Below are 27,898 nucleotides of genomic sequence, written 5' to 3' on the forward strand. Positions count from 1 at the left end.
CAGCTCAGCCCCTCACCGGTTGTAGTTGCCGTCATCAACTCCATCAGGCCCTCATCCAGCATGTAGGCAACAGTCGTCACACCTTCGGTCACCATCACCTCCGTCTTCCCCCCCTGCCCCCGCTCTGCTCCAGACCTACCGCATCACCCTGTAATATTTCAGTCCCCCCACACCACCCGAATTCCAGGTTAGTGTCTCCACCGACTCCACTGCAGAACGGACAGGCCTTACCCCACCCTAGCGCGTACACGCTGAGGGAATCCCAGTGGCCCTTGTTTGCCCGGCGTTTCGTTTCCTTCAAGCAGGTAAGAAGCCCTTATCTACACGGACGCCCTCATCTTCTGGGACACTCAGAGCTGTGCCCGCACCAATGCCTGCAGGTAAACTGACAAAGTGGGCAACCACTTCTGCTTCCGGCTTGAGTCCTGTTAAAATACAACTTTAACCTGGGCCGTACTTTTGCATACCTTCGTTGCTTAGGTCACCTGAAGAAATCGCTAGGCTTGCTTCCTAGTCTCCCGCGGGGAGGAAAGGAAAGGAAAAGCAGGAGGGAGGGAAGAAAAGGTTAGGTAAGGAGGGAAGGGAGGGAAGAAAAGGAAGGAAGGGAAGAAGAGAAAGAAAAGGAGAAAAACAGAAAAGGAAAGGAAAACATAAAAAGGAAAAGGCCAGTCAGCTAAAACCCGAGCAGGAAAAAAACAGGGGAGCAAGTGGAAAGGGTACAGTTGCCCTGATGCAAACACAGCAGCGGGTGAATAAAGCAGGGGTCCTCCAGCAGGATGAGGGGGCGATTCTGAGAATCTGTTAGTCATGAAATCTGGGATCCTCTCTTCAGGAAAGGGAACAAAAGCCATTAGTATGCCCGATTCCTGCAAAAGCAAACACTGATCATCTCTAGAGGAAAACATGCCCATGTTAGGCCCTTGGGATTCTAAAGATTATATCCAATGTAACGTGAGCCCCCCAATAAAAAAAGGTACCAACATAGAAGTTAACCACCATAAAGGAGTAAACAATAACAAGAACTACAGCACTTGTGGCCCTCCAAGGATTTCCAGTATTAAAAATAACAATTATGGAAGAAACCAGTTATGGAATATGAAAGAACTGTAAAATGTTTAAAGACCTAAGAGATGGAATGAAACATTAAGCAAGGGACAAGAGACTCTAAAAAATGGCCACACTGTGTTCACTTCAGCAGCAAATATACTAGAAAAAATGACCAGGCAGACTAGAGAAAGAACCAAATAAAACCGTATAAAAAATTCAATATTTGAAGTAAGAAAACTCAGTGGGTGATTTTAATAGCAGATGAGACGATGGTGAAAGTGAACCCCTGACTTGCAAGATTTTTTTAAAAATAATCTTTTAAAAATTGTATTTATTTATTTATTTGACACAGAGAGAGGGAAACAGGCAAGGGGATGGGAGAGTGGGAGAGGGAGAAGCAGGCTTCCTGCTGAGGCTCGATCCCAGGACCCCGGGATCATGACCTGAGCCAAAGGCAGATACTTAAGGGCCAAGCCACCCAGGCACCCCTTGCAGGATGTTTCTTAAGGAATTATCCAGAATGTAGCACGGAGCGAGAAGGAGGAAGGAAGAATAAGAGGTTATAGAGGCACAAAGACAGGACAAGAAAGGGAACACATACCTAATTAGGAAACCCCCTCAGGTTGCTATCATTGTTACTCCCATTTTCCCAATGAAGCCGCTGGGTGGGCGCTCAGAGACTGTGTGCCGAGGGCTTCAGGTAGGCGGGATTGGACCATTTATTGAAAGTGCAGCTGGCACTAGGACTTGAGTGCTGGTCTCCTAGCTCCAAAACCCAGCCTCTCTTCAGCATGGTTCCTCTCCTTTTCCGAATCTGAGATCTTCATCATCAGAACGAACGTGAGGTCTTCCGCACTCCGTCTTGGGGGCTTTTACCTAAAGCGCTCCTTTATCCGGGCGCAGACTTAGGCTCGCTGTTTCCATGTGCGCCCAGCACGGGGCCTCGTACACAACTGATGTCAAAGGAAACGGACGAAAGCTACCGCGGTTAGCGGTCCGTCCTGCTACTGCACACTACCGACCGAGCAGAGATTCCGCATACAGTAGGCGCTCACCATCGTGAGATTTCAGTTCCCCCCACTTCTCTGGGAACGTTAAGGCTGGCGGGGGAGGAAAGAGGCACGCAACTCCTCACCTGAGGGCTCAGCAGGGTCCTCAGGTGCTTCAACTGCATGACGAACACCTGTCTCTCGGATGCCACCAATCAGCGACAACTCCCGTGGTTACCTTGACAACCCGCCACGCTGACGCTGCCGCTCACGCTGACGCGAGTACAGCGAGACACACTTCGCAAAGTCACCACATAGCTTCGCTGTGAAGCAGAGAGAACGTGCGCAGGCGCAGTGAGGTCTAGGGCGGGACCGAGAGGACTGGAATCCTCTCTTCAACCAATCCTGTCGTCGCTTGCAAACTCAAGCTGAAGCCACGCCCACGAGCCCTTCGCAAACTCGAGGTCCTATGGCATCGCGATCTTCCTCCCGCCTGGATTGTGAGTAAAGTGTGGCTGAACACTTCTTTTAATCCTTACAACCCTGGAGGAAGGCAGGGCGGTTGCTTTCATACGTTTTGCAGCAGCCCGTATTGAACCCAGATAGGCTCTATGATGTGCACGGGGTATCACAAGGCTAGTAATGATAGCTAACCGAATCCTCAGGAGGCGTCTGCCAGGTACCGTGCAAAAGGTTGTAGATGCATTATCTCATTTAATCTCAAAGACAGCTTTTGAAGGGGATGGCATTATTAGTTCCATTTCTCATGCCAGGAGACTCGGGATTAGAGGGGTCCCTTAACAAATGAACAGTAAAGGATGTAACAGGGATTCAACCCAGAGCTGATGCATTGAAACAGCCTTTATATTCTGAACTCGTAGCTCCCTATATCTATGCCAAGCTTCTATACCCCGTGCCACTTCCATCCCAAGAGATGAGGTGTCCAGAGTCCGAGATGTGAGTGTTTCCGGGCCAGTGGCCAGTGAGAGGTACTACTGCAGAACTGGGTAGCAGTGGATCAAAGACTGCTGCCCAGATCTGGATGCTTTTGTGGTTCAAGGCAGAGGGCCAATGAGAACTGGGCTTATCTGATAGGATGAAGTTAAGTCTTGTGATACCTGGGGCTGGAGCTTGGTGAAGTAGAAAGGATAATGACTTCTTGATCTGTTTGGATTGGGGTCCCTTTCAGAATTACTGGTCTAAATTCTTGGAACATGCCAGGGAGACTGAGATGCAGAAAAGGAGCGTTCATACACCTCCCCTGGAAAGATCCGCAGTTGAGAAGACCTATAATTCTCCAGAGAGTATAGCATATGATGTCCAGATTCTGGGTTCTGCAGCTTTTCCCCCACAGTGGTATTTCTCTCACTGGCACCATCCTTGGAATTTAGGAAACAGTAGAGGAAAGCCTCTACTTTCACAGGAAGGAAGTAGCCCAGAGCCCAAAGTATAAGTCTTTTGACAGGGGAGTTCCAACCCCTCAGTTTTATTTCCATAATCCTCCTCTGGATATAGTGGCAGAGAGTGAATATAATAAATGCATTTACACTTTACAGTTATTATTGACTTTGACCGAATCAGCAGAGACAGAGGCAGACGAAACAAAAGGAAAAGTGAGTGCGGGGAAGACTAGGAGTACAGGAGTGCACAGGATACGAGCACGTGGCACTGAAGGATCCATTAGTGGAGCTGCTCTTTCATTTGTCCCAAAACACTGTTCAGTCCTTTTCTGGAAATTAACTCGAGGCTGATGGAGGTGTCAGAGGAATCAATGGTGAAAAGCTTGGGTGTCAATGTGGGCAGTGAACTTAAAAAGGTTACCGGCCCCTCTCACGTGGTATGACCTTCGTTTCCACGGATGCAGGAGAATTTATATCCCTCCCCTTCTTTTCCTTCTCCCCCGTTCTCACTGAACAAAACAAAAGGAACTAGGGCTCTAGTTTTCTACACCCATTTCTGTCCTCTCACCACCCATTCCAGGCTATAGAATCAAAACAAACACTTTAAAACAATGTTAGTGCTCCTGTCGAGTTGGTGGGGGTGTGAGAGGCCCTTGTGGTCAGGGGAGAGACAGTGGGGAGGTGTCTTCAGCGTACTGTACAGTATTCCCTACAGTCATCTCCAGTTTTTCCAAGAACGTTTATTGGAAAAATGTCCAAGGGGTGAGGTCACCAGCAGCTGGGGGGCCACCAGGTGAGGGGGGAGCCCCTGAGGCTCCGTGGAAGACATTGGAGTAGTGCAGTGCAGCATCTGCCTCCAGACCCAGACAATTCCTTTGAGTTGCTGGGGGAGGGGGAGTACCCAAAGAAACCCCACTGAGACCCAGAGGCAAGATGTGGGGGCACCTGGGGATGCCGAGAGTCCTGATGCAGGTGCAATGGGGGCCCATCTGGGACCTAGTGGGATACAGTTGAACAAGTGTCTCTCCCCCAGACCTGGGGGATGGAAGGACATTTCCCATCTGATAGCCATTCCCCAGGTCCAGGGACACAGACCCCAAGAGACCTACCTTCTGGCCCTGCTCACAGTGGAAAGAGGATGGGCACCAGGCCTGAGATTGTGGGAGTGTCATTACCCTCTAGAAGATTACGGGATCCTTCACAGTCTTGGGCAGATCACCAACTGAGGCTCTCCCCGACCCTATCCCCATCCCCAGGGTGTTAGTGCATCTGTTTTTGAGTTCGGTTTCTTCACTCATACATCAATGGTGTTGATGGATGGTGACTTTTTCTGTTAAAAAAAAAAAAAAAGGCCTGAGTCTCATGTCAGGAAGGTAAGAGCCTCCTCCATCCCAAATATCCATTTCCCCTCTCTTCCTGCCCCTCTTTGGCCTTCTCCCTTTCCCTGACTGCTTCTAGAAGCAAAATCACCCTTCCCTCCCTCGCCGGCCCCACATCACATCACCTGTCTCGTCCCCACCGGCCTTCCCTGAGGACTCTGTTCTGGCCCCTTCCCCTTCTCCTTGGGGTTGTTGTTGGAGTCGTTGTCCTTGATGATATCATACTGACGGCAGAAGAGCCCAATGACAGCTGAAACACAACAATACAATCTGCACCTTGATCTTGACCTCCCCACTCACAGCCTTGAAGGGCAGTGAGATACCCACTAGGTTTCTAGAAAATCTGAGAAGAAAACCCTTGAATTTCTGGTGCTCATATGCGAGCACCACCCTCTTAGCCTTCCTCTCCTCAAACTTCTGCTCACCCCCAACTAAGCATCTCCCCACTGCATTTCCCTCCCTGCCTTTTCTCCTGAGCCTTCACCACCTCCCACCTTCACTGAGCCCCCACTCCCCCAATCCTTGGTCCCCCGTGCAGCTGCTCACTCACCGGCCCACATGAGCAACACCACCACAATGATAACCACTTCCCCTGTCTGCAATGGTCGCTCTCCCTCCAGAACCTCCACTGTGATGTCACCTGAGAAGAAAGAGATAGACTCCAGGTTATGGGGAGCGGCCACAGAGCTCTTCTATGCAGACCCGTAAGGATGGAGAGTCTGGGGCCAGGGTTGCCCCTGAGAGCCCCTCTCTAGGAAGCTGTTAGTGGACAGGTAGGTAGAGACCAAAAAAGCAGGACTGTTGCGGGCAAGTATTCACGCAGATTGCGGCGGCTGGGAACAGAGGGTGGGGAAAAGGAAGCTTGAAAGCCCTTCTCCCAAACGATTCATTATCAGCCTGTTTATACCCAGTCCTCTGCCAACCTTTTCCTTTCGTTTCTTGGCAGTATGATGAATTAAGTCATCCTTTTATTCATCTAAGCTACACTGTGGCTTGTTTGGGGGGAAGTAAACAAGAAGCTGAAGGGCAGGTAAAAAGCCAGAGAATCCAAAGCTTTCGGGAGTGGAGGATAGCTGAGCCTCTCACCTGGGCTTGAGCTGTTGGAGGGTAGCTGGTCAGAACCCTTGAGAGCTCGGAAGTGCACCCGAGGCCCTGGGGGGCTCTCTCCCCGAGGCGATGATGCTCCGCACCTGCACGGAGTCGCTATCTTCAGCCAGTCCCCAGAGGGCACAGGCCCTGGTGGCGGTGTTCACCTCCCGGATCACACACTGCCCAGGGCCATTCTGTCGCTGCAGGGAGATGATGGGACAGGAGGGTGGTCTCACACCAGTCCCAGGACTCAAACATCCAAGCACTCCACGAAGTAGGATGACAAGGGCAGCTTGAGCCAGGGGACACCAGCTCCCTGATTCCCCCACCACGGGGAGGGGAGCTTTGGTCCCCAGTGGGGGTAACGGAAGGAAGACTCAGAGTTCCAAGGACACAGGCTGAGGGAGCAGAAGGGTGAGTCCTACTTGCTAGGAAATGGAGTAGCCAATGACGATGTTGCCTTCTGGGATGTCCCAGGACACAGTGGCCGAGTTGGCTCTGAGGTGAGTGACTGTCACATTCACAGGAGAGGGAGGCCGGTCTGTTGGCTGCCAGAGTGAATAGGTTAACAGGTCCCAGGTACGGACTAGCTCTGCTCGACCCCACTACCCCTTTACTCACCTGCTCGCACTAAGCCCAGGTCACAACTGACCAGCAGGAGGACCGTAGGGCTTAAATATGGGGAGAGGAGCATCAGCGAAGCCATGGTCCCCACCGAGTCCGCTGGGAGGCACTGGGGCATCCGCTTGACATCCAGGCGGGGCTCCTGGAGGTGGCAGGAGTTGTTGGGGGGGGGGGTTGTCCAGGACTGCCCAGAACGCACGCGTGGCAGCAGCTCTCCCGGCTCCCCACCGCCCACAGCAGCCCGGGATCTCCCCGGTTCTCCCCACGCCTTCCCCGCCCCCGCATCGCCCGGGTGTCCCCAGTGCGCCGCTCTGCCCCGCCCACGCCCACCCCCGCCGGTCCTCGCGGTCGGTCAGGCCTCGGGGGGCTGCTCGGTGCCCAGAGGGCGGCCCATCGCCCGGCTCCGTGGCGCTGCCCCTGCCCCATCCCGGCGGGGGCCCGGCGCGGCGGGCAGCGCGGGACCGAGCTGCGGACAGAGGGCAGGTGGAGGCGCAGCGGGAGCGAGCCGCGGGGCTGCGGGGGACCCCAGAGCTCGGACGGGCCGCCTAGTCTGTCCCTGATGGGGGGGGGGCGGTGCCGGCGCGGCCTGGCCGCTGGCCGGAGTCCCGGTGCGGGAGGCAGTGCGGCTGCTCCGCCGGCCCCTGCAGCGGGATGTGACCGTCCTGGCTAGCTAGCCGCCGCCTTCTGCAGAGCTGGCCCCGCTCGCTCCGCCGCAGCCGAACCGGGACGTGCCGGCCCGCCCCGCCCCGCCGGGGTTCTCGCCGCCGTCATTCCCCTCACCCCCCTCCTCCGACCCCATTCTCCCGGGGCTCCTCCCACGATCCTCCATTGGCGGCCTCCCGGGTCCCCTTGCCTCTGATCCTGGCTCCGTCCAAGGAGCCTGGGGCGGGGGGCGTAGGGAGAGGTGCAGGTGCGAGGGTCTCGGGCACCCAAGAGGGCCCCTCCCTCCCCGGGTGGAATTAGCCAAGTTGGGAGGAGGAATCCCACTTCCCCTGCCAGAGGGGAGAGTGGCGAGATAATTGATCTAAAATCAGTGAGTTCAGGATTCACTGCCGCTGCTGCCAGTACTGCTGTCACCACAGATGCCCCATACCCTTGGAAAATTGACAAGGGAAACTGGAGTCCAGCTCGCGTACATACCACTGAGCACAGACGCTTCCTTGTCAGTTCGTTCGGTCACAGAAGGATGGCCTTTTCCTCCCTTCCATGTTCCAAGTCCTGTACCACAGTTTATCAGTCGCTGCAGAACTCAAATTATGCCCAGAATCTTAACTCTGTAGAAATCTGGAAAATGTGAATTTACCCTTCCATACATTATAACCCAGGGGATAGGGAGACATTAGAAGGGAGTGAGAATGAAAGCTAAATAAAAATTAACAATATCTAGTGCAGCCCACTGCTTTGGCTAATAAACTTTCAAGCAAACAACAGAACTATGTTCCCACTTAAGACTGCCGTTCCTTCCTTCAAATGAAAACATGCTTAGCCTGCCCTCTAATCTTTACACCCATTGCGATGTGATGTTCCTTCCTCTTCTCTTTTAGTCATAAATTCCACTTTAAGACACTCTAACCTAAGGACTATCTTATAACATTAACCACCAGCAGCAAATCTCATATAAAAGGAAAGGATAAAGCAATGAAAAGAAGTTCATTAATACCTACAAAAACAAAGCAAGGAAGAAAAATGCATAGCTTCTATGGTCCTTTATTCTGCAACAGAAAATGAGACCATAGTTGGTGTTTATTACTTCCTTATTCATTGTTCTCTTTGCCCTCAGAAATCTTCCTAGCCAGCACGGTGGCACAAATCCTGAAGGACTTGAGCCCCAAATAGTCCTGACTTGTTGAACAGCTATAGATTTCCATTAACATGTAACACTGAGCAAGGAATTACTAGAAGCAACTTTGGAGGAACTCCAAATATATGCTTGTCCCTGATACTGTTGTATGGTTGCATCACTATTCTCCCTTATCGTTCTGCCCAGCCACTTGGGTAACCCCCTTATTTCCTTGCTGGCCTGATGACGTCATGATCCTTGCAATATCCAGATGCAGTTTCAAATTTCTATTCAAAGAATTGTATGTCCCCCTAGTGGAAACAGAGCCGTATATCATAGGAACAGGAAGCACTATTTTGCAAGTACATAGCAAGGTTTATTTTTTATTTTATTTTTTAAAAGATTTTATTTATTTATTTGAAAGAGAGGGGGCATGAATGTGGGTGTACAAGCTGGGGGAAGGGGCAGAGGGAGAGGGAGAAGCAGACTCTCCACTGAGCAAGAAGCCTGACGCTGGCTGACCCCAGGACCCTGAGATCACGACCTGAGCCAAAGGCAGATGTCTAACCGATTGAACCACCCAGGAGTCCCAAACTAGGTTTAATTGTGGGACACAACTCTCTCACTTTTATTGTTTCCAGAGTTCATGTGTCCCAGCCATGAAAAAAGTAGCAATTTGGTTTAGAACATACACTATCCATGAAGGGCAGCACACCCAGCTTGGTAAGTGCTGTCTCCTACTTGGGGCTGTAGCTGAGTCTTCATTACTCTACCCTACTGTCCAATATGGCCAGTTGCTTGGGGTAATGAGGTTCATAATAAAGTCATTGACTCCCATGGCAGTCACTTTTTCCTCTGTAAAATGGGTCTCTTAGTGAGGGATACCATGATGGTGAGCAAGGTATTAAGAATGTCCACCAATGTTGATGCTGGCAAAAGCACTGCTGGAAGGAAAGGCAAATCTGTATTTTCATTTAAATGTTTACCCCCCCAGAGGGAAAATCCCTGCGCACTCCCTGATGGAAGGGTCCTGGCATTACCTGTCTGCCACAAAGTGGCTGGCCAGTCTCCTTTGGTGTCTGGTCTTCTCCACGGGGGCCCAGAGTTGGTCCCTGATGTGAGAATGTTGGGTGCTCAGCCCAACATCTGACTCTGATCAGTCAGATCAGCCTTGATGAGAATTTCATGTTGATGAACTCATGTATATCATATGTTCCTACTGCCACAGTCTCCTCATTCCTTGAAGAAGCACCGGCGAGGCTGGGGAAAAGACTGACCAATGTCTACAGAAGTCTTCCTGCCCACTGCTTCTCAAAAACTTCCTCAGAAGTGGATGCCTTCCATGAACATTCACAATATGCTCCTGTTCTGTGTCCAACTGGTCTACCCACATCATTTTCCTCAGGTTACCTTATCACCAATCCTCTGATGTTGTTCCTTCCAAAGCTCTGACTATCCAGCTAACTTGGTTTTATCCAAGCCACTAGCTTCCTCTCTTTCCACATGACAACTACTACTCAAGGTTTTGTCCACGGGGAGGATTTCCTTTCTTCCGCTATACTTTAGGGCCACCTCACAGAGGGGCTGGTGTAGTACATCAGTCCACTTCTGATGAGTGCCAGTGTACTGTGCTACGTGCAGCTTTTTGTTTCTCAGTCACCTGGTCACAGGGAACCTTCCACGAGCTCAGTGATGTGGGTTGACAGAACTTGTCTTTTCCTTTCTTTAAATGGCAACTTGTCGCTGATACTGCCATTGCTGCTGCCACAGCCACCACATACCCACAAAACCAGCAAATGGTCTCTTGCAGATTCCTGCATTGCTGGAGTTTTTGTCATCTGGAAATTCCCCAGAAAGATGGCTCTACCTCCTATCATCCTTACAAACCTTCCACCAGTACTTCACATTTGCGAAATTTATTTTTTTTTCATTTGCGAAATTTAAATCATGCCCAGGACATGAGCTATAAAGAAAATAGAGTGTTGGGGCACCTGGGTGGCTTCGTGGGTTAAAGCCTCTGCCTTAGGCTCAGGCCGTGATTCCAGGGTCCCAGCATGGAGCCCTGCATGGCATCCGGCTCCCTGCTCGGCTGGGAGGCTGCTTCCCTGCCTCTCTCTCTGCCTGCGTTTCCGCCTGCTTGTGATCTCTGTCTGTCAAATAAATAAATAAAATCTAAAAAAAAAAAAAGAAAGAAAGAAAGAAAATATAGTGTTTAGCTATTGATAGCCTGAAATTCCGGCGTTTGTCGGCGAGAAGTGGAGAGGGACTCCTAGAGCGGAAACCAAATACTGAACAAATATCCGAGGTCCATCTCGGCACCACTGCAAAGATGCTGAGGGTACACATTTCTGGTTCTAATCCTAGTTCTCCTGCTTCCTGACTGTGTTAACGGCTCTGTGCCTCAGGCCTCAGTTTTCTCATCCGTTAAATAGGTATAGCAATGGCACCTACTTGTCAGTATTGTTGTAAGTCCTCAGCACTCCTCAATCCCCGTGTCTGTTTCTTACAAATCGAGGACTACTTAGTGGGGCGTTGGTAGGCAAACTCCACGCGGTCCCACAGGGAGCAGGTGGCTGGTGCTTAGAATGGCGCTGGCAAGTACCTGTTGAATGGATGGATGGCTGGACACTGACCTAAGGAGGGCTATGTCCCCAGGGCTCTTCGCCCCGCAGCCTTGTAAAAGTGAGGAGGTAGCAGGGTGAAAGGGGGACATACTTTGGTGTTTTACAGGCCTGACCTTGAGTTGAATCCTGGCTTTGACACTTACGAGCAGCAGGACTGTGGGCGAGTTAATTTACTCAGTTTCTTTGATCGTGAAACGGAACGGATAATATCCACCTTGGCCGACCGCGGGCGCTGGGGGCCCTGGGTGTGCCCGGTTTCTTCCCGCTGACGGATCTCGCACACGGGGGCGGGGCAGAAACAGACGCGGGAGCCCGGGTCGGAGGGTAGGAAGGTCCTTGCGCGCCTGGTGGCCTCCGGACGACACGTGGGTGCCAGCGCGTCCGGCGCGAACTCCGAGCGCGGTTCCAGTTTCGCGCGATCCAGGAGCGGGAGGGGGCCGGGCGGCCGCGGCGGAAGGCGGAGCCCGCGGGGAAAACGAAAGCGAGAGTGAGCGGTCCGGACCCCGCAGGAGCTCCGCGGCGGCGGTGCGGGTGAGTAGGGATCTGGGCGTGCGGGGAGCGCGGGGGGCTTCGGGGAGAGGAGACCGCGCGGGCGCGGCCAAGGGCGAGTCCCGGCCGGGAATGTGGACGCGGGTGAGAGGCCCCCGACCCGTGGCCCGGCCGCGCGGGAGCGCTGTCCGAGGCCCGCAGCCGAGGTGCGGCGCCCTTGCCAGAGCCCGGGAAACGTTCGCGCAGCGCAGTGGGGTCTGAAAGCCATCTCCCCCACCCCGCGAGGAATTTCTATAAGAGCAAGTAACGAATTTCCCCAGCTGGAGTGGCGGGGGATCTCGCGGAAAACATAAGTTGGGAACTGTGACAGAAGGGAAATACAGAGGCCTGGATTTCCCATAGATTGACTAAATAGGCCCTGGCTAAAAATCTCCTGCCTACACAGTTGCTGTTGTTTCCCAATTGCCCTGCCTTAGCGCACCCCATCCCACCCCTTAGCCCCGCCCCAACCTGTACCACCCTGTCCCCCATATCTTTTCTCAGCGCTGCAGCAGAGGGGATCCTTTAAATCAGGTCCTTAAAACAGGACCCTCTGCTCGGATCACCCTAATAGCTCACCATCCCATCAGAATTCGGTCAGTGAGGGTGCCAGGGTGGCTCCGTTAAGCCACGGATTCTTGGTTTCTGCTCAGGTCATGATCTGGGAGCCCTGAGATGGAGCCCAGACCCCAGTCGTCTGGAGCCTCCCTGCCTCCCACCAAGTAGGGCCAGGAGCCTGCTTGAGATTCTCTCCCTCTGCCCCTCCTCCTAGCTCATGCGTGTGCTCTCTCTCAAATAAGTAAATTAATCTTTAAAAAAAAAAAAATCAGTACATGGTGCTGACAAGGCTCCTTGCTCTCTCAACTGTGACCAGATAGGCCTCATTGTTGTTTTGGGATACAGGAAAGTACATGCCTGCCTCTGGGCCTTTGCACGCCTGTTTCCCCTTCCTGGAAAACTCTTTCTTCCCCCAGATGCCTGCATGGGTCATTCTTTTGCTTTACCCTGTACTTCTGGCTGTGACATCAAATCAGAGCAGCCTTCTCTGAACAACCAGCTGTGTAAAAGAAACCCCGCCCTTCCCTGCCTGTTCACCCTTTCTCTGCTTCAGTTTCCAGCACAGTAGTTACCAGCCAGTGACATTGTCTTATGAATTTGTCTGTGTTCCTCCTCCAGGAAGTTTACAAGAGCAGGGTTTTGTGCACCGGTAGTAATAGGTTCTCATTAAATATCTGTTTAATGAATGGCAATTTCTAAATTCTCTTTTGAATTAGAGAATAGTGAGACTTCCTGTTGAACTGATTTCTTTAGTACTTGAAACAGCTCCCAAAGGAGAGCTAAAAGGTAAACTCTGCTGTCAAGAGCTTAGAATTTGGCGCAGATTATGCTCTTCTTCACTTTGCTTAGTTGAACCTGAAGATCCATAACCCTGGACCTATAGTTCATTCATTGAACAATCAAGATCCTAGTTGTATGCATGTTGTAGGCCAAGCATTGTGCAAGACCTGGAAGGGGCGGGGTCCTCAGGGAGCTGGTAGTTGGCCAGAAGGGACAGAGGCCAATAAGTAAGATGAAGAAGGTGATTTTTGCTGGAGATTTCCTTTAGGAAAATGAGAACAGAGAATCAAAACAAGATTTATTGACAGTAGTTGAAAAGAAGCCTGATTTTTTTTTTTCCAGACTTGGAAGTATTTTTTCAAACATGTTAATTCAGCACTTTCTTAGTTTGCACATATATTTTACTTAAATTTGAACTGGCTTGTCCTTCTGATGATGGGTAGTTACTTAACATTAAAAGTGCTGGGGGCTTAGAGTGGATGATAGAACTTCAGGATATAGTTGCTAAGGGTTCTTCCATGACTGCTCTTCTGATATCTGTGGTCCCCTCCCCGCCTCATGTATGGTCTCATGGTTGGGACCAAAGTAAATGACACTGGTTCCTAAAAATAATGGTACAGCTGAAGATCCTTATCAATGACCCTTGGGCCAGGCATGTTCTGGTATTCAGAGAGTTTTGGATTTTAGCGAGGTAAGCCAACGTAAATCCTGTCTATTGCGGAATGTTCTCAGGAGACTTGGGGGGCAGCCCTCTAGAATAAAACCATTTATGTAGTGAAATGTATACGTGAATAACAAAGTATCATGAAAACTATAAATAGCTCATGTCCACTCAGGTCTAGACAGGGGGCTACAAAGCTATCAAAATCAAAACGAAAGAAAAAAAATGCATCTCCGTTTTTAGAGCTTTGTGGATTTCAGAATTGCAGACCAGGAGCACCATTTGTTGAGGGGAAGACTCTGCTGGATGTTTTTTGTCTGATTTCTCTCCCACAACAACCTCTGAATCTGCTGTTTTTGTTCCTGTCTTCAGGTCACAAAGGTAAGGTTCAGAGAGAGTCTAGCCCAGAGCAGTGTGACCTCTAGTCTGACTATCTCCATGACACTGAGCAGTAACGTGATGGCTTTGCCTTTGTGCAGACTCTAGATACTCCCAGCACGTGCTTCCAGCCACCATCATTGCTCACCCAAACAATGGCAGCAGCTTCTGCTTATGCTCTGCTCCACTACCCACACCTGTCCCTGCCCCCAGACTCTACTTTTCCCATAGTGTCAGAGTCATCACCTAAAACATAAATCCACTCACATCCCCCCTCTATTTAGAAAATGTCCAGTCCAATGCAATGTCCAGGTATTGCAATCGGAATACCATCCATTGGTTCTGACCATGACCTACAAGGTCTGTGTGCATGGCACTGACCTCTCTGACATATTTCCTACTCTTTCCCCCTCATTCACTGGGCAGCAGTCCCCTTCTTTTTGTTATCCCCTCCAAGGCCATGCTGGTTCCTGAGATACACTTCCCCCATATCTTGATATAATGGACTTTCTCATTATTCAGTCTTCATTTAAAATTGCCTCCCAAGAAAGGTTTTTTGTGAACACTATGTTTAAAACCGCCTCCCCTTTATCTGTCCCTGCCTACCAACTCACCCTCCTATGCCACACCCCTATTTAATTTCATTATAACACTTCTGGCCATCGGGTCATCATATGTCCAGCCTGTTACCAGTTTCTGTGCATGGTCATTTTCTGTCTTCCCTCAGTGGAATGCAGGTCAGGTGTGAATTTGTCTTGTCCACATCTGGATGGATACTCATTGTCACAATAATGCCTGGCACTTGCTAGCCATCCATTGAACAAATGAAGAAAGGATGCATGGAAAGCAGCAGATGAAGAAAAGGGAGAAGACGAGGGGGTTTCGAGTAGAATATTTAATTTTAATGAGTCGTTCTTTCATTTTCCTATGCACCATCCAAGTGTTCAGCATTTCCTGCTTGCCACTAGGTTTTGGTGATACAAAAGGAGTAAGACATAGAACTGCTTCCCAAATTGCTAACTGACTGGGCTGTTATGGGAGCTGGACAAGGTGGGGTGGTGGGCCCTTGGAGGAGGACTGGCTGCCCCCCCAACATCAAAGAAAATGTGGGAGCCTCACAGATGAGTGGGGGTTGCCTGGTGGACTGAGGGTGCAGATACTGCATTCAAAAGCAAAGAGACAAGTATGTGACAAGTCATGCAGGTGGGGAAGGTCTGTAGATATTCATTCATTGATTATGGAGCCCTTATTCTAACAGCCTGGCCCCATCCCTGTTATAGGTCATGGTCTCTTTTGGAAGACAGTCAGTTATATAAGCAATTGCAGGTAAGGGGACAAGAGCTGTTGTGGAGCACGGGACCATGACCTCTTCCAGGGTGTCTGGGAAGTGACATCTGAGCTGAAACCTATAGGAAATAGGAATTGACCAGACGAAGGCAGTGCATGGGGTATAGTCAAGAGCATTTCAAGGAGGCAGCCTACTGGACAGAAGCAGTTAGAGTTAAGAAGTAGAGTTAGAGGTGTTCTTTTGATAACTATCATTGTGTAGGTGGAATTTAAAGCCTTAAGTCTAGAGGGAGTTTGTGTTAATAGAGCAGAGAGGAGATCTAAAACAGGGCCCTGGGGCACTAGACTATTTAGAAGAAATAGTCTGTTCAGGTCCTTTGCCAGATTTTTACTTGGATTGTCTTTTTATTGTTGAATTGTAAAAGTTCTTTATATATTCTGGATACTGGACTCTTATCAGATATATGAACTAAGATATCTCTTTCTTTAGATTTTCATTTTCCTCATAGTGTCCTATGTGACACAAGTGTTTTTATTTATTTTTAAGATTTTATTTATTTATTTATTTATTTATTTATTTAAGAGAGAACAGAGATCCAGGACCCTGGGATCATGACCTGAGCTGAAAGCAGACGCTTAACCACCTGAGCCACTCAGGCACCCCTGTTTTTACTTTCAATAAAGCCCAATCTCTCTGTTTTATTTTGCTGCTTGTGCTGTTGCTGTCATTGCGAAGATTCCACTGCCAAATCCAAGATTCTGAAGATTTGCCCTTATGTTTTCTTCTTAGAGTTTCATAGTTTTGGCTCCTATATTTAGATTCTATATTTTTTGATTTTCATTATGACTTAAATCATTGCTACCCCCTTGGTCTAATGAGACCCATAAACTAGGGTCATAATTTACCTAGGTAAATTTACCTACAATTGACTAATGCACATTTTAAAGGGAAGATTTTTGGGATTTCATAGGGGAATCTGTTTCTGTATAGATAAATCTTTTTTTTTTTTAAGATTTTATTTATTTATTTGTAAGAGAGAGAGAGTGAGAGCGAGCACAGGCAGACAGAGTGGAAGGCAGAGTCAGAGGGAGAAGCAGGCTCCCTGCGGAGCAAGGAGCCCAATGTGGGACTCGATCCCAGGACGCTGGGATTATGACCTGAGCCGAAGGCAGCTGCTTAACCAACTGAGCCACCCAGGCATCCCAAGTATAGAGAAATCTTTAATGATTTCATAAACTTCACCTTACATATGTACTCCTGACCTTTTTCTTCTCAGCATGAAGAATCCTAATTCTACCCATGTAGCTCAAGCAGGTGGACAAACCCATGTCTGACCCTCACTGGAAACAGAGAGCAGAGTAGAAGAGAAAGTCCCATTTCCTTTTTTGGCCAGTTGAGTTTTAAAAGTAGAAAGTTTTGGAGAAATTCAATTGGTGTGCAAATCATGAAGGAAAAGGATTTTGTAAGAAAGTCTTCTCTGGATTTATGTGGGGCTGAGATGAGCCTTAGAAAGAAGATTCTTCTTATCCTGTTTTGTCTCCTACATTGGATTGGGAAAATCAGGTTAAATATGTTCTGTGTCACTTTTTTCAAACATCTCTTCTGTTCTAGGTTACTAGAAGAAATGGCCAATGTGCGTCCACCAAGTTTTTCTATAGAAGAACTTAATACATACTGTCAGAAGCACAACTTGGTACTTAAGTATTATGAACTGTCTAAGAAAGGACCTGCACATAACTTAAAGTAAGTTGCTATTTTTTTTTTTAAGATTTTTTAATAGTATTATCTCCACCCAATGTGGGGCTGGCTCTTAAACTCCGAGATCCAGAATTCATGCTCTACTGAGTGAGCCAGCCAGGCACCCCAAATTGCTTTTTAAAAAGGTATATCTCTCTAAAATATGAACTGTAAGAATGGCAACTCTGACACAATTTTGGAGTCAATAATTTAGCTCTACAGCAAAGATGATGTGTTATTCTGCTGTTTGTGTGTCACTGCTTAAATTCTATATTGAACCGGTTAAAATCTTCAAGGTCACAGGAGGCAGTGTGACTAGAACACTTGTCCTTAGACAATGCATGAACTTAATAACATTTTGTGAATATTGTCTTTGTAATCAGGTTTACATTTCAAGTTATCATAAATGAGAGAAAATATTCAGAAGCTGAAGGTAAATCAAAGAAGGAGGCCAAAAATACTGCAGCCAAATTAGCTCTTGAAAAACTTAATGAAGAAAGCAAGGTGAGTAAATGCGCTTTTAAACTTTACTCGGGGAGAAAACACCCACAGACAGAGTAAAGCCATTCACAGGTTCTCTTCCATTCAGAAGTTCAGTTCTTTTTCCCCCATCTCCATTTCTGTAGAGCCCTGAGTGAGAGGTTCATCTAGGAAGTAGTGGGCAAAGCCTGCCAATATCAATTTAGAGTGCCAGCAGTAGCCACTGTCTCTGAAGTTGAGTGAGTGGGAAAGGCAAAAGCGAGAAATGAGCTGGCAGGAGCCCCCCCCCCCCAACCACTGGGGAATAGAAGGACAGTGGAGAGGATGACAGATGAGCAGGACAGGTCATGGACATCCAACATTCGTGGAATTGGTTTCCCAGAGGCTGAGACCAGAGTAAAGAGTACAAAGAAAGCTATCTGAAGAAATTCCAGTGTAAAGTGTTTCTGAAATAAAGGAAAACCTGGATGCAGATAAAAATAACTCAACAGATACACAAAAATACAGATCTGCCAAGAATGTCAATCATTGGGAAAGTCCTGAACTCTAGGGATGATGAAAAAAATCCTATAAGCATTGAGGCAGATAAAGGAAGTTATTTAAGATGTAAAAATGAAGAAAAAAATATCTTGCTGTCCACAGCATCGTTTCAAACTTCGGGATAACAGAGAACTGGCAATAAAATGAGACAAGTAGTCATTTACATGTGGGACCAAAGAAGATCTTTTCTCAGATACTGAAAATCTTGAAAACATTGACTTTTAAGATACTTCCCTGAAAAGTCTTCCTCAAGGATGTCACCCTTGTAACAAAACTGGGAAAAAGTAAATCTGGCAAAATTACAAACTCACAAAATGTTAATGAGCCTGAGAAGTTAGGAAAGGAACAATAGAATGCCTTCCCCCCCAACCCCCCCAAAAAAAGAAGAAGAAAGAAAATAACAGCAAGGCCAAACATTAATGTAAAAGAAAATCAAGAAATAATAAAGAAGGTCCATAAAGCCAAAAGTTAGTTCTTTGACAAGATCAATAAAGTAGAAAAACTTTGGACAGGGTTTTGTCAGATTAGGAAAAAGGTAGAGATAAGAATGGAATGAATGGTGCTGTTATATTACTCTTTCCCAATAAGGTGTGATCCAGGATATAGCTTTACTTGTACATCGGCTATCTTGTTTTTTGAGATTTATAAAACCTAACATGAGGTAGACAGTGTTACAGTATTTTGGGTGGATAAATGAGGAAGTTGACTACTTTGTTTTTCTGTAGGAAACTATAAAAGGATGGTTCCTTTTATAGTTATAGTTATAGTTATAGTTATCTAGTTATAGTTATTGTTATCTTTTTCTCATGGTTTTTTTTTCTGGTAGAAAAAGACATATACTTAGACTTTTACTCAAGAAGATAGTAGACTAGGGCAGTACATGAAATCTAAGTTGTCTTTCAAATTGTTCATAGTAATTTTATTAGAGGAAATAAAATGGTTAAATCTTTGTTTTCATCTGTATTAAACAAGATTTTTTTTTTCTTTGTAGGCAGTTAGTTCTTTATCACTGACAACAACAGATACTTCAGAAGGACTAGGAATAGGATCCATTGAGAATTTCATAGGCCGTTTGAATAGGCTTGCCCAGAAGGAAAAACTATCTGTAAATTATGAACAATGTGAACTGAACAAATCTGGGCCAGAAAGGTGAGATGTAGTTCATCTTTTCCTTCTGTCTCATTATATCTAAGCAATAGAATGGGGTTGTTTTCATGTCTAATTTTCCAGAAACATTTGTCCTCCTTTTTGGGGCCTTTTGCATGGAAGGTTTTATATGACTTACACACAATTGGTCATTTTCATAATTAAAATATTTAATTGCTGAAGATGGGACCCGTATACATTAATGGATTGATTATGGGGAATCCTTTATTTCTGAGGTATATCTGGATGGTTTAGTCTACAGGAGACCTAAGAGAGAATGGGGTGCCCTGCTGGGGGAGGGGTGTGTGGAGATGGTCACAGGTCACAGGGGGAGTGGCTGTGTGACAAAGACTGGACCACAGGTGTAGGTAAAATGACTCTTTCACCATCATCAGATTAGAGAACCATTTGTCTAGGTGTTTGTCCTTCAAATTCAGTTAAATGGTGTCACTCTCTAGACAAATATCACGTCTTAAGAGAAATGGGTTTTAGCCATAGGCTGTGAGGAGACCCAGATTTAAGAAATATGAAGGGTGAGACGGAGGAGAGTTTCAGAATTGCCAAGACTTTGGAAGTGAGGATAAAGAATGGATAGGAACTGGTAAAAGCAGAAAGTAAATGAGCCTGAAGGAAATTGCTTCTTGGCTACAACCAAAAAAAAAAAAAAAAAAAAAAAAAAATCTAAACGACAAATAGTCCAAATAACCACTTCAGGATACCAGCCTCTGAATTGACTCTGAAAAGTTATGGACTTTGAAAACTCTGATGGCTTTTAGGCCAGAACCAGGAAGAGGAAAACAGAAGAGTATTCTTTGGCATGGAAGAGTCCACAGTGAATTGTGTGAGTGGATCTCAATAAAGTAGGAGGCTGTTCTATTGTCTCAGAGCTCACCTGTTTGCTTCCTTGGGATTAAACACTCTAATATGAGTTACCTAAAAGAGAGAAGACATCTACTTAAGGGTACCTGGGAGAATAGGGACCGTACACACCACCCAGTCACTCAATCTAGTTCTGCCTTCAGGGTCCAGAAGGGAAGACTCACCCTGGTTGGATGTGTTTGCCTCCATGGCCAATAATACTGGAATAATTTTGAAGTAATATATAGTAACTCCCTGAGGCTTACCAGGTCCATTGCTTTTCCACCTTAACTAGAGTTCTTCTATAATTGGATCCTTGCCTCACCACAAATATTCTTACATCTCCTATGAGGAGGGCATGGACTTCATGGAGCTCTTGCACTATGGGGATTTCCTTAGGTCTGGGGACACATGAACAGGGAGCAGATAATCCTGAAGTTAGAACCCAATCTCTGATTTGCCCATTCCCTACAAAACACTATAACCTTATTGTTTCTCCTGTAGAAGTCCTACTTTCCCAACGTAGGCTTTTTCTTTCCATTTGAGCATCTCTGAAAAATTCCCCAAATCTCTCTTCCTTCTCTACCTCTGGATCTTTTGACCTTTGAGGAATTTTTTAAAATCCCCATCAAGTTCCTTTTTCACCAGATCTTTCGGTGAAGCAACAAAAAGAAGTTGCCTGAAAAATGCGAGCGGAGACATCAACCAGTCCTGGTTATTCTAGCAAATCGGCCAGCCGTCTTATCAAAAATTTATATGCTACAAGATACAAACTGTAAACCTACCCATTAAGTTAGGGGGATTTTAAGATCTTTGTTCATCTGTGTTTGTTTCCAAATCCTGAGTTAGATTTACTGTTTTTGTTTGTTTGTTTTTTGATATTTGGGTGAATATTCTTTATCGTTTCTCCTAGATTTTATTATAGATGCAAGATTGGACAGAAAGAATATGCTGTTGGCGAAGGTGCTACTAAGCAGGAGGCAAAACAGATGGCCGCGAAATTTGCATATGAGCAGATAGAGTCAGAGAAGGCCTTCATGGTATGTACTGCCCTTGGATTTAACTTATAAATTTTAAGATTCTTTTTGAAGTGGATTTGACATAAGACTGCATTTAGATGATGCCAAGACAGCCAGTCACAGAGCAAAAGGATTCCTCCATTCTGTGTTTCATCAATGAGCCACGAGCCTTGGGGCCAGGAGACCCCAGAGAGCAAAGTTCTGTTGGCAACTCGGGGTTGTTGGGTGCTTTGGGTTTTTTGAAGGTTTTATTTATTTGAGAGAGTGAGAGGGAGTGAGAGAGAGAGTTTGGGGGGTGCAGAAAGAGGGCGAGAGGGAGAAGCAGACTCTCACCCTGAGCAGGGAGCCTGATGTAGGACTCGATCCCAGGACCCTGAGATCAGGACCTGAGCCGAAGGCAGACGCTTAACCCACTGAGCCACCCACGTGCCCCCAGGGTCGTTTTTTAAATCTAGACCAAGCATCCATAAATAAATCTGGTAGTTAGCACACAGAGACCGAAACGTGTGGAGAAGTGATGTAATTGCTCTTAAAACTCCTAAGGGGTACTCTTTCTTGCAGAAAGAGGACTCAGCAGCATCCAGTGATTCTTGGACTACTTTGTCTAGTGACTCCAGAAACAGCACTTTGGTGAAAAACCTATCGTAAGTGTGGACAAATAGCGGTGATATTTAACAAATTTAGATTGCTGCCTGAGAGGTCACATTTTTATGAAAATGCTTAATGTTTAAGGAGAATTTAGAGAAAGAATTCTGATCAACAGAAGATAGGCAGCATTGACCAATTAATAATGATCCCCTTTTCTTCTAGTGCCTCTAAATCACCACTTGAAAATGATTCCTCACCAAATGCACCGGAAAGAAATTGTAACAGCAACAGTGTCAACACTTCTTCATCTCCTCTGGTACAGTATTAGCCTCTAGCTTCCTGATCATCTTTTTCCCTGTTGTGTTTCCTCATTGAACAATTGCCTCCAGTCCTCAACCGTCATTTTCCCACTTTTATCTCATACACTCTAGTTTCCTATTAATATGTGGCAGCATTTTGACTTTCTCCTTTCTTTCTTTTCTTTTCTTTTTTTAAGGTTTTATTTATTTATTTATTTATTTATTTATTTGTCAGGGAGAGAGAGTGCGTGAGCACACAAGCAGGCAGAGCGGTGGGCGGAGGCACCCAATGAGGGACTCGATCCGAGGACCCTGGGGTTATGACCTGAGCCGAAGGCAGCGGGTTATAACCCGACTGAGCCACCCAGACATCCCTCCTTTCTTTATTAACCCCCCTCCTCACATGCAGAATTCTTCCACTGATCGCTTACATCTTCCTCTTCCTACTCACTTTTATGTTTCCATATGTTCCTGTGATCTCAGACAGTACTTCATAATGTCCTTTAATATTTAGTCTGATTTAAACAAAAGTCAGAACTAAACTTAAAAACCAGATAATTTTTGTGGTGACAGTTCATGTTGCACAAGTGCCGTATTTATAACAAACTTGAAACAAATCAATAAGAAAAAGAAGGGCAGCTCAGAAAAATATGGAAAAGGATCTAAACAGAGCAATACAGAGAAGAGATACCCAGATAGGCAACAAAAATATGAAAAGATGCTTTACTGCATGGTAATAGGGAAAATGCAGTTCAAAACAGCAGTTAGGTACTTCTCTAAACCCATCACCGTGGCAAAATTTGAGTCTGGCGATACTAAGTGTTGCAGAGCGGTGTTCCCGATTGTAACGACCATGTGCTGTGGGTAGAAGTATAGGTTGGTACAACCATTGGGGGGAACAGTTTGGCCATATGGAGCGAAATAGAGGGTGTGGATGCCATGCCTTCAAGCAGTTCCATTCCTGGGGATGTCTCCTAGAGAAGCACTCCTACGTGTGTACAAAGAAACATATTTCTTGCAACCTCATTTGTAACAGGAAGAGACTTAAGAAACATTGTCCATTAACAGCATGGCTACATTAATATACTGTAGTCATCACATAGAGGGAAGTGTTCTGAGCTCATAAACTCAGAGTTTGATGCTCCTCCCTCCGTGTCAACGTATTCAGATTGGCAATACTACAAAACCTACCAGAATAACAGGGAATATGAATAAGGTATAGCTATGTGAAATTAACTTTTGAGATTTTGAGAGTGACGATTCCTCTTTTTTTGCTAAATATTAAAATTATTAATTTGTGCTAAAAATGAAATTATTAGCATTGTCATTTTTTTCTTTTTCTTTTTTTTTTTCAAAAAATTTTTAAAAGATTTTATTTATTTATTTGCCAGAGACAGAGGGAGAGAGAGCAAGCGAGCACAGGCAGACAAAGAGGCAGGCAGAGGCAGAGGGAGAAGCAGGCTCCCTGCCTAGCAAGGAGCCCGATGTGGGACTCGATCCCAGGACCCTGGGATCATGACCTGAGCCAAAGGCAGCTGCTTAACCAACTGAGCCACTTATTTGTTTGGCAGAGAGAAAGACAGCGAGAGAGGGAACACAAGCAGGGAGAGTGGGAGAGGGAGAAGCAGGCGTCCCACTGATCAGGGAATCTGATGTGGGGTTCCATCCCAGGATCATGACCTGAGCTGAAGGCAGGCGTTTAATGACTGAGCCACCGAAGGGCCCCTAGCATTGCCATTTTAAACTGATGACCGGATAAGAAACACTTGGGGAATTATTTTAGACTGGATCCCTGAGCTCCATCTGAATCTTTAGCACTGTAGAGGACTGTGATGTACGCCTTCATATTGACACCCACTGGCCCCAGGGAGATCACCAGGAGGTCTGTGGTCTGTCCTGGGGAAATCAGTGCTTCTGCTGAACTTGCCCTGATTGCTTTTTTGTCCCCCTCCCCTACTGACTTATCTGTCTAGTTGCTATAACAGTGAGAACTTCGATCTAGCCAAGTAAACTGAGAAGCATCTAGCCAAGTAAACTGAGAAGCAGGGCTTGATGAGAATACCTAAGTTGATGAGGCTCTTTCATCCAATGAACCAGAAATATCACAGAAACATCTAGAAGCACAGGAGGATAAAGCAAGATAACTGATTTAATCATCTCAAACTGTTTTTCATTTTCTTTTGTTCCAGAGCAATGTCAGAAGTAGTGAAAAGAAGGTGAAAAGGTGGGTATCGTGATGCAGTGCCTGTATTTGGAAATGAAGTTTTGTTTCAGACTTAGGCTGTTAACTTTATTTACTAGGTCTTCAATATTTGGAGAGTACTATATACCCTTCTTTGAGTGGAATTTCAGAAGTAGAAAGCATGGTTAAGGATCCCCCAAAAGCTTGAAATCTATAAACAAGTGATTTTACATACGTAGAGAAGTCTTTGAATTTATGTACACACTGCACTGTAGAGGAAAGGGCCTGTGAGGGTATCACTAGAGACATTGGTTAAGGGCATTATTTTGGACAAGGCTGACAGAAGTGACCCTTGGAGAGGCACTTTCCAGAGAACTGCATTATTTTGCAGATAGCAGGTAGGGTGGGGTTGGTCTAATGACTTGGGTAAGAAAAGGAAAAGATCAAAGGTTGTATTCATAACGATGGATTGGCTTCTGGAGCAGAAGAGAAAAACAAAGATATAACTCTGAGTCATCAGTGAGGATGGGACTGCAATAGGGACCATAATGGGCCACCAACATATTCTGAACCAGAGGCGATGTGTCAGGGAGCGATGATTCCTGATGTGGGTGTTTGGGTGGAGGAGGCAGGAGAGGTGTGTGGAAGGTGATCGGACATCTTGGTTATCATGGCAGTGACGAGGGGTGAGGAGAATTTGCAAGACCGACTGTATGGGAAGAGAGGACAGGATTTGAGGGAATAGAGTTGCAATAACGGGGTGAAGAAGAGGCAAAGGAGAAAGGATTTGAAGTTTTCACTGGGGCTTGCACTTCCCAGAGCACATGGCTCACCACCCTCCAGGAATAAAGTACAAAGACCAGGAGCAAGGAGATCTGTTTTTTTTGGTTTTGAGTCTGTAGGGGAGAAAGGAGAAGCGGGTAGATCACCAACATTGAATGTGGTAAGGCAAAAAAAAAAAAAAAAAAGGAATCAGGAAAGGAATGAAAAATTATTAGTGGACAGAGGAGAACTGTCAGTATACTGTTTTATAAAAGAAAGGTTAACACGTTCTACCCTGTAATTCTAATAGTGGACTCAGAATATAAAAAAAACTAGTGCCTGACATAAAGTTCTCTTTTATTTGAGTTTATTTGAGTTTTATATTCTTCTCTTAAATTTTAGAACTTTGGCACCTACCTTTAACTCTCCTGTGAACAAAGAAAACAAGTACACTGTGGAAGAAAGGTAAGAGGGAAACCTGTATAAAAGATCTGTTTAAGGATATGTTTGCTCATTTGACAGATCTTCTGAAGGGACTATTGTACACCAGCCAGATTAATTCTATTTCTCTCTGAACAGTTAATTTTTTTTTTTTTAGTGCAGTCAGACCCCGAAAGGATCATTGTCTCTTGGAGAAGTAATGTTTAGATGAATCCAAATGGAGTGTGGTAAAGGTAGATCTGTGTGATGCTTATGTGAGTTTCTCTGACATCCATGGAAGTTTTTAATATTGAAGATATATATTTCTTTAAGCCAGTGATTTTTTTTCCCAAAAGACCCCCAAAGGAATCGAAGTAGATCCACTCGAATCTGTTTTCCATTTTCCAGCTCCATTCCAGATTTCATGTTGAAAAGAGTTTCCTCTTGTGATAGATTATGTGTTTGGGTTTAAACAAAATATCAAAAACAAACGTGAAACCTATTCGCAACAGGAAGACACTGACCTCATATATACCTGGCACTGTGCTGGGCATTGGATCTAGAGCGGGAACAAATAGAAACAGCTTCCACCCTCACAGAGTTTTGTGGGGATGATAATTACATGAAAAGTCTGTAATTATAATCTCTGGTCAGAGGTGTGAAGGGAAAGCAAATGGAAATAGGACCCTTGGGTTTAGTGTGAGGGGTGAGGCAAAGGCTTTCTGTGGGGTCATCCATGTGGGGGCGCCTGGAGGATGAGTTAAGCATGGGGAGGTGGGCTCTGTGGCTTCACAAAAGCAGAACATGCGGAAGAGTGGAGGTAGGAGAGCTGTGTGAGTGTTCAAGGGGGAGAGGCTGTGTGCTTGGAGTGCGGTGAGCAAGGGCGCCGTGCCACCAGACAAGCTGCGGAGGGAAGCACGAGACCCCTTGTAGGCCGTCTAAGGACTTCCTGGGGTTTGCTGAGAGCAAAAGGAGGCTGTTGGAGCGTTTAGGCAAAAACAAAGAGACATGCTCAGAATTTCTCCCCCTGCTTGCTGTGTGGCTCGTGGATTGGAGTAAAGCAAGGGAGAGGGAGTGGAGTGTCCCAGCCAGGACGGTTCTGAAGGAGCCTGACGGGATCTTGTACTGGTGTGAAGATGTTGGAGATGAGGAAAAGTGGGCACACACCTGTGATGTGTTTGGCGAGTAGAACTGCCAGGGCTTCATGACGGAATGTGGGGCTGGAGAGAGAGGGGAAGACCAGGTAGTTACAAACGTAGGTAGGCTCAGAGACCATGCTCATTTCTCTTATGATAGCTTGGTGGTAGCTGGGGAACCAGCATGACCACAAGATATGTTATGTTGGGAGCAGGAGCGGGAGAGAAACTAAGACTTGATGCTTGAAGAGTTTCACTCTTCTTATTTAGAAGGGAGCGCCATGTTTGTTATACAGTCTTCCTGCTGGTGACCTTAAGGGGGAGTGGAAGCGCGGGGTGGGGGCGGGGAGAGGGCCAGGACTATAGAACTCAGAGTAACAGTGGCATTTCTCTTTTCAGGTTTGTTAAGGATTTTACAGAAATAACACCGATTGGCTCAGGCGGATATGGTCATGTTTTCAAAGCAAAGCACAAAATTGTTGGGAAGATTTATGTTATTAAACGTGTTAAATATGATAAAGAGTAAGTACATGCTTGTTTCTTCAAATGAGAAGGTTTGTGAACCTGCACAATTCTTTTTTTAATGTCTCTCATCTTCGTTAGCAGATTATTTACTTTTTTCCTAGTCTTCTTAAAAATGTCACTCTCTCATCAGGAGCTTGCCTTCCTCTAACATAATAACCCCCCATTTTACTGTGGTTATTTCACTGAAAAAAAAAAATGAGTAGACCATTGTTCATTCCTTCAGTTCTGTCTTGATGAAAACTGAAGTTATGGAATCATCTAGGAAACGGTGACCTTTGAGATTTTCTGGTCTCCTCTCCTTACTTTACGAATTAGGACACTGAGACCCAAAGAGGCGAACTGATTGGTCAGAGGTACAAGCTAGTTGGTACCCGTCCCATTTGTCTATTATTGCATTATACGCCATGTCAAAATGTAGTGGCTGAAAAAGAACAGGTATCATTATCTGTCACTGTCCTGTGAGTTGGATGTGTTCGTCTGGGCCATCCCCACACGGGACACGGGATCTGTTATGCATTTATAGTCAGAAGTCATCAGAAAGCTTGGGGATGCCTGAGTGTCTCAATGGGTTAGGCATCTGCCTTTGGCTCAGGTCATAATCTCAGAGTCCTGGGATCGAGTCCTGCATCGGGCTCCCTGCTCAGCAGGGAGCCTGCTTGTCCCTCTCCCTCTGACCCTCCCCCTACTCATGCTCTCTCTCTCTCCCTCTCCCTCTTTCACAAATTCATAAATAAAATCTTTTGAAAGAAAAGAGTCCTCAGAAAGCTTGGCCAGGGATGGGAAGGGGACATGGGCTAAGGCAAACGATGTGAGCAAAGGAGAAGCAGGCATGGAGTCCTAGCCACTTCTCCTCTCCGCCAAACAAACCTACTTCCTGTGCCATGGACAATGCCTTGCAGTTGAAATCCCTCATATCCACCTGGCATCAAAACAAGACTTTTTCTTTCCATGTGGGTGTGTGTGTGTGTTAAGGATTTATTTATTTATTTCAGAGAGAGGGAGAGAGCGAGAGAGAGAGAGCACACATGGGCGGGGGAGTTGGGGGAGAGAGGGCGAGGGACAATCTCAAGCAGACTTCATG

At 46.4% G+C, this 27,898-nt stretch overlaps 1 protein-coding gene, 1 long non-coding RNA gene and 1 pseudogene across 6 annotated transcripts in view; 2 read left to right on the plus strand and 1 right to left on the minus strand.

Moving 5' to 3' along the window:
- Positions 1 to 472: 472 nt before the first annotated feature.
- Positions 473 to 957, plus strand: LOC309871863. The gene is made up of 2 exons (XR_014315532.1): positions 473 to 564; positions 597 to 957. It is a non-coding gene; the product is annotated as an uncharacterized lncRNA (long non-coding RNA).
- Positions 958 to 2,494: 1,537 nt separating this feature from the next.
- Positions 2,495 to 27,898, plus strand: part of EIF2AK2 (eukaryotic translation initiation factor 2 alpha kinase 2) — a 38,952-nt gene continuing 13,548 nt past the window's right edge. The window contains exons 1-11 of one of the 4 annotated variants that reach the window (XM_082745309.1): positions 11,399 to 11,463; positions 13,703 to 13,840; positions 16,737 to 16,868; positions 17,246 to 17,366; positions 18,874 to 19,031; positions 20,800 to 20,926; positions 21,467 to 21,549; positions 21,716 to 21,809; positions 23,982 to 24,016; positions 25,139 to 25,201; positions 26,692 to 26,814. In XM_082745309.1, the coding sequence (XP_082601435.1) occupies positions 16,750 to 16,868; positions 17,246 to 17,366; positions 18,874 to 19,031; positions 20,800 to 20,926; positions 21,467 to 21,549; positions 21,716 to 21,809; positions 23,982 to 24,016; positions 25,139 to 25,201; positions 26,692 to 26,814 (923 nt within the window). In that variant the 5' untranslated portion in view covers positions 11,399 to 11,463; positions 13,703 to 13,840; positions 16,737 to 16,749. Of the gene's footprint in view, positions 2,537 to 5,524; positions 5,589 to 11,121; positions 11,464 to 13,702; positions 13,841 to 16,736; positions 16,869 to 17,245; positions 17,367 to 18,873; positions 19,032 to 20,799; positions 20,927 to 21,466; positions 21,550 to 21,715; positions 21,810 to 23,981; positions 24,017 to 25,138; positions 25,202 to 26,691; positions 26,815 to 27,898 lie in introns of those variants that run through there. The other 3 variants (XM_082745311.1, XM_082745310.1, XM_082745308.1) reach the window with 3 other exon arrangements.
- LOC309871867 (fibronectin type III domain-containing protein 4-like) lies at positions 4,157 to 7,186 on the minus strand (annotated as a pseudogene). The gene is made up of 7 exons (XR_014316511.1): positions 6,859 to 7,186; positions 6,526 to 6,670; positions 6,330 to 6,445; positions 5,902 to 6,104; positions 5,366 to 5,455; positions 4,941 to 5,065; positions 4,157 to 4,766 (listed from the first exon to the last, which is right to left on the minus strand). The product of XR_014316511.1 is annotated as a fibronectin type III domain-containing protein 4-like (transcript).

This window comes from Mustela nivalis (assembly GCF_964662115.1).
Source record: "Mustela nivalis genome assembly, chromosome: 8".
NCBI classification, from domain to species: Eukaryota; Metazoa; Chordata; class Mammalia; order Carnivora; family Mustelidae; genus Mustela; species Mustela nivalis.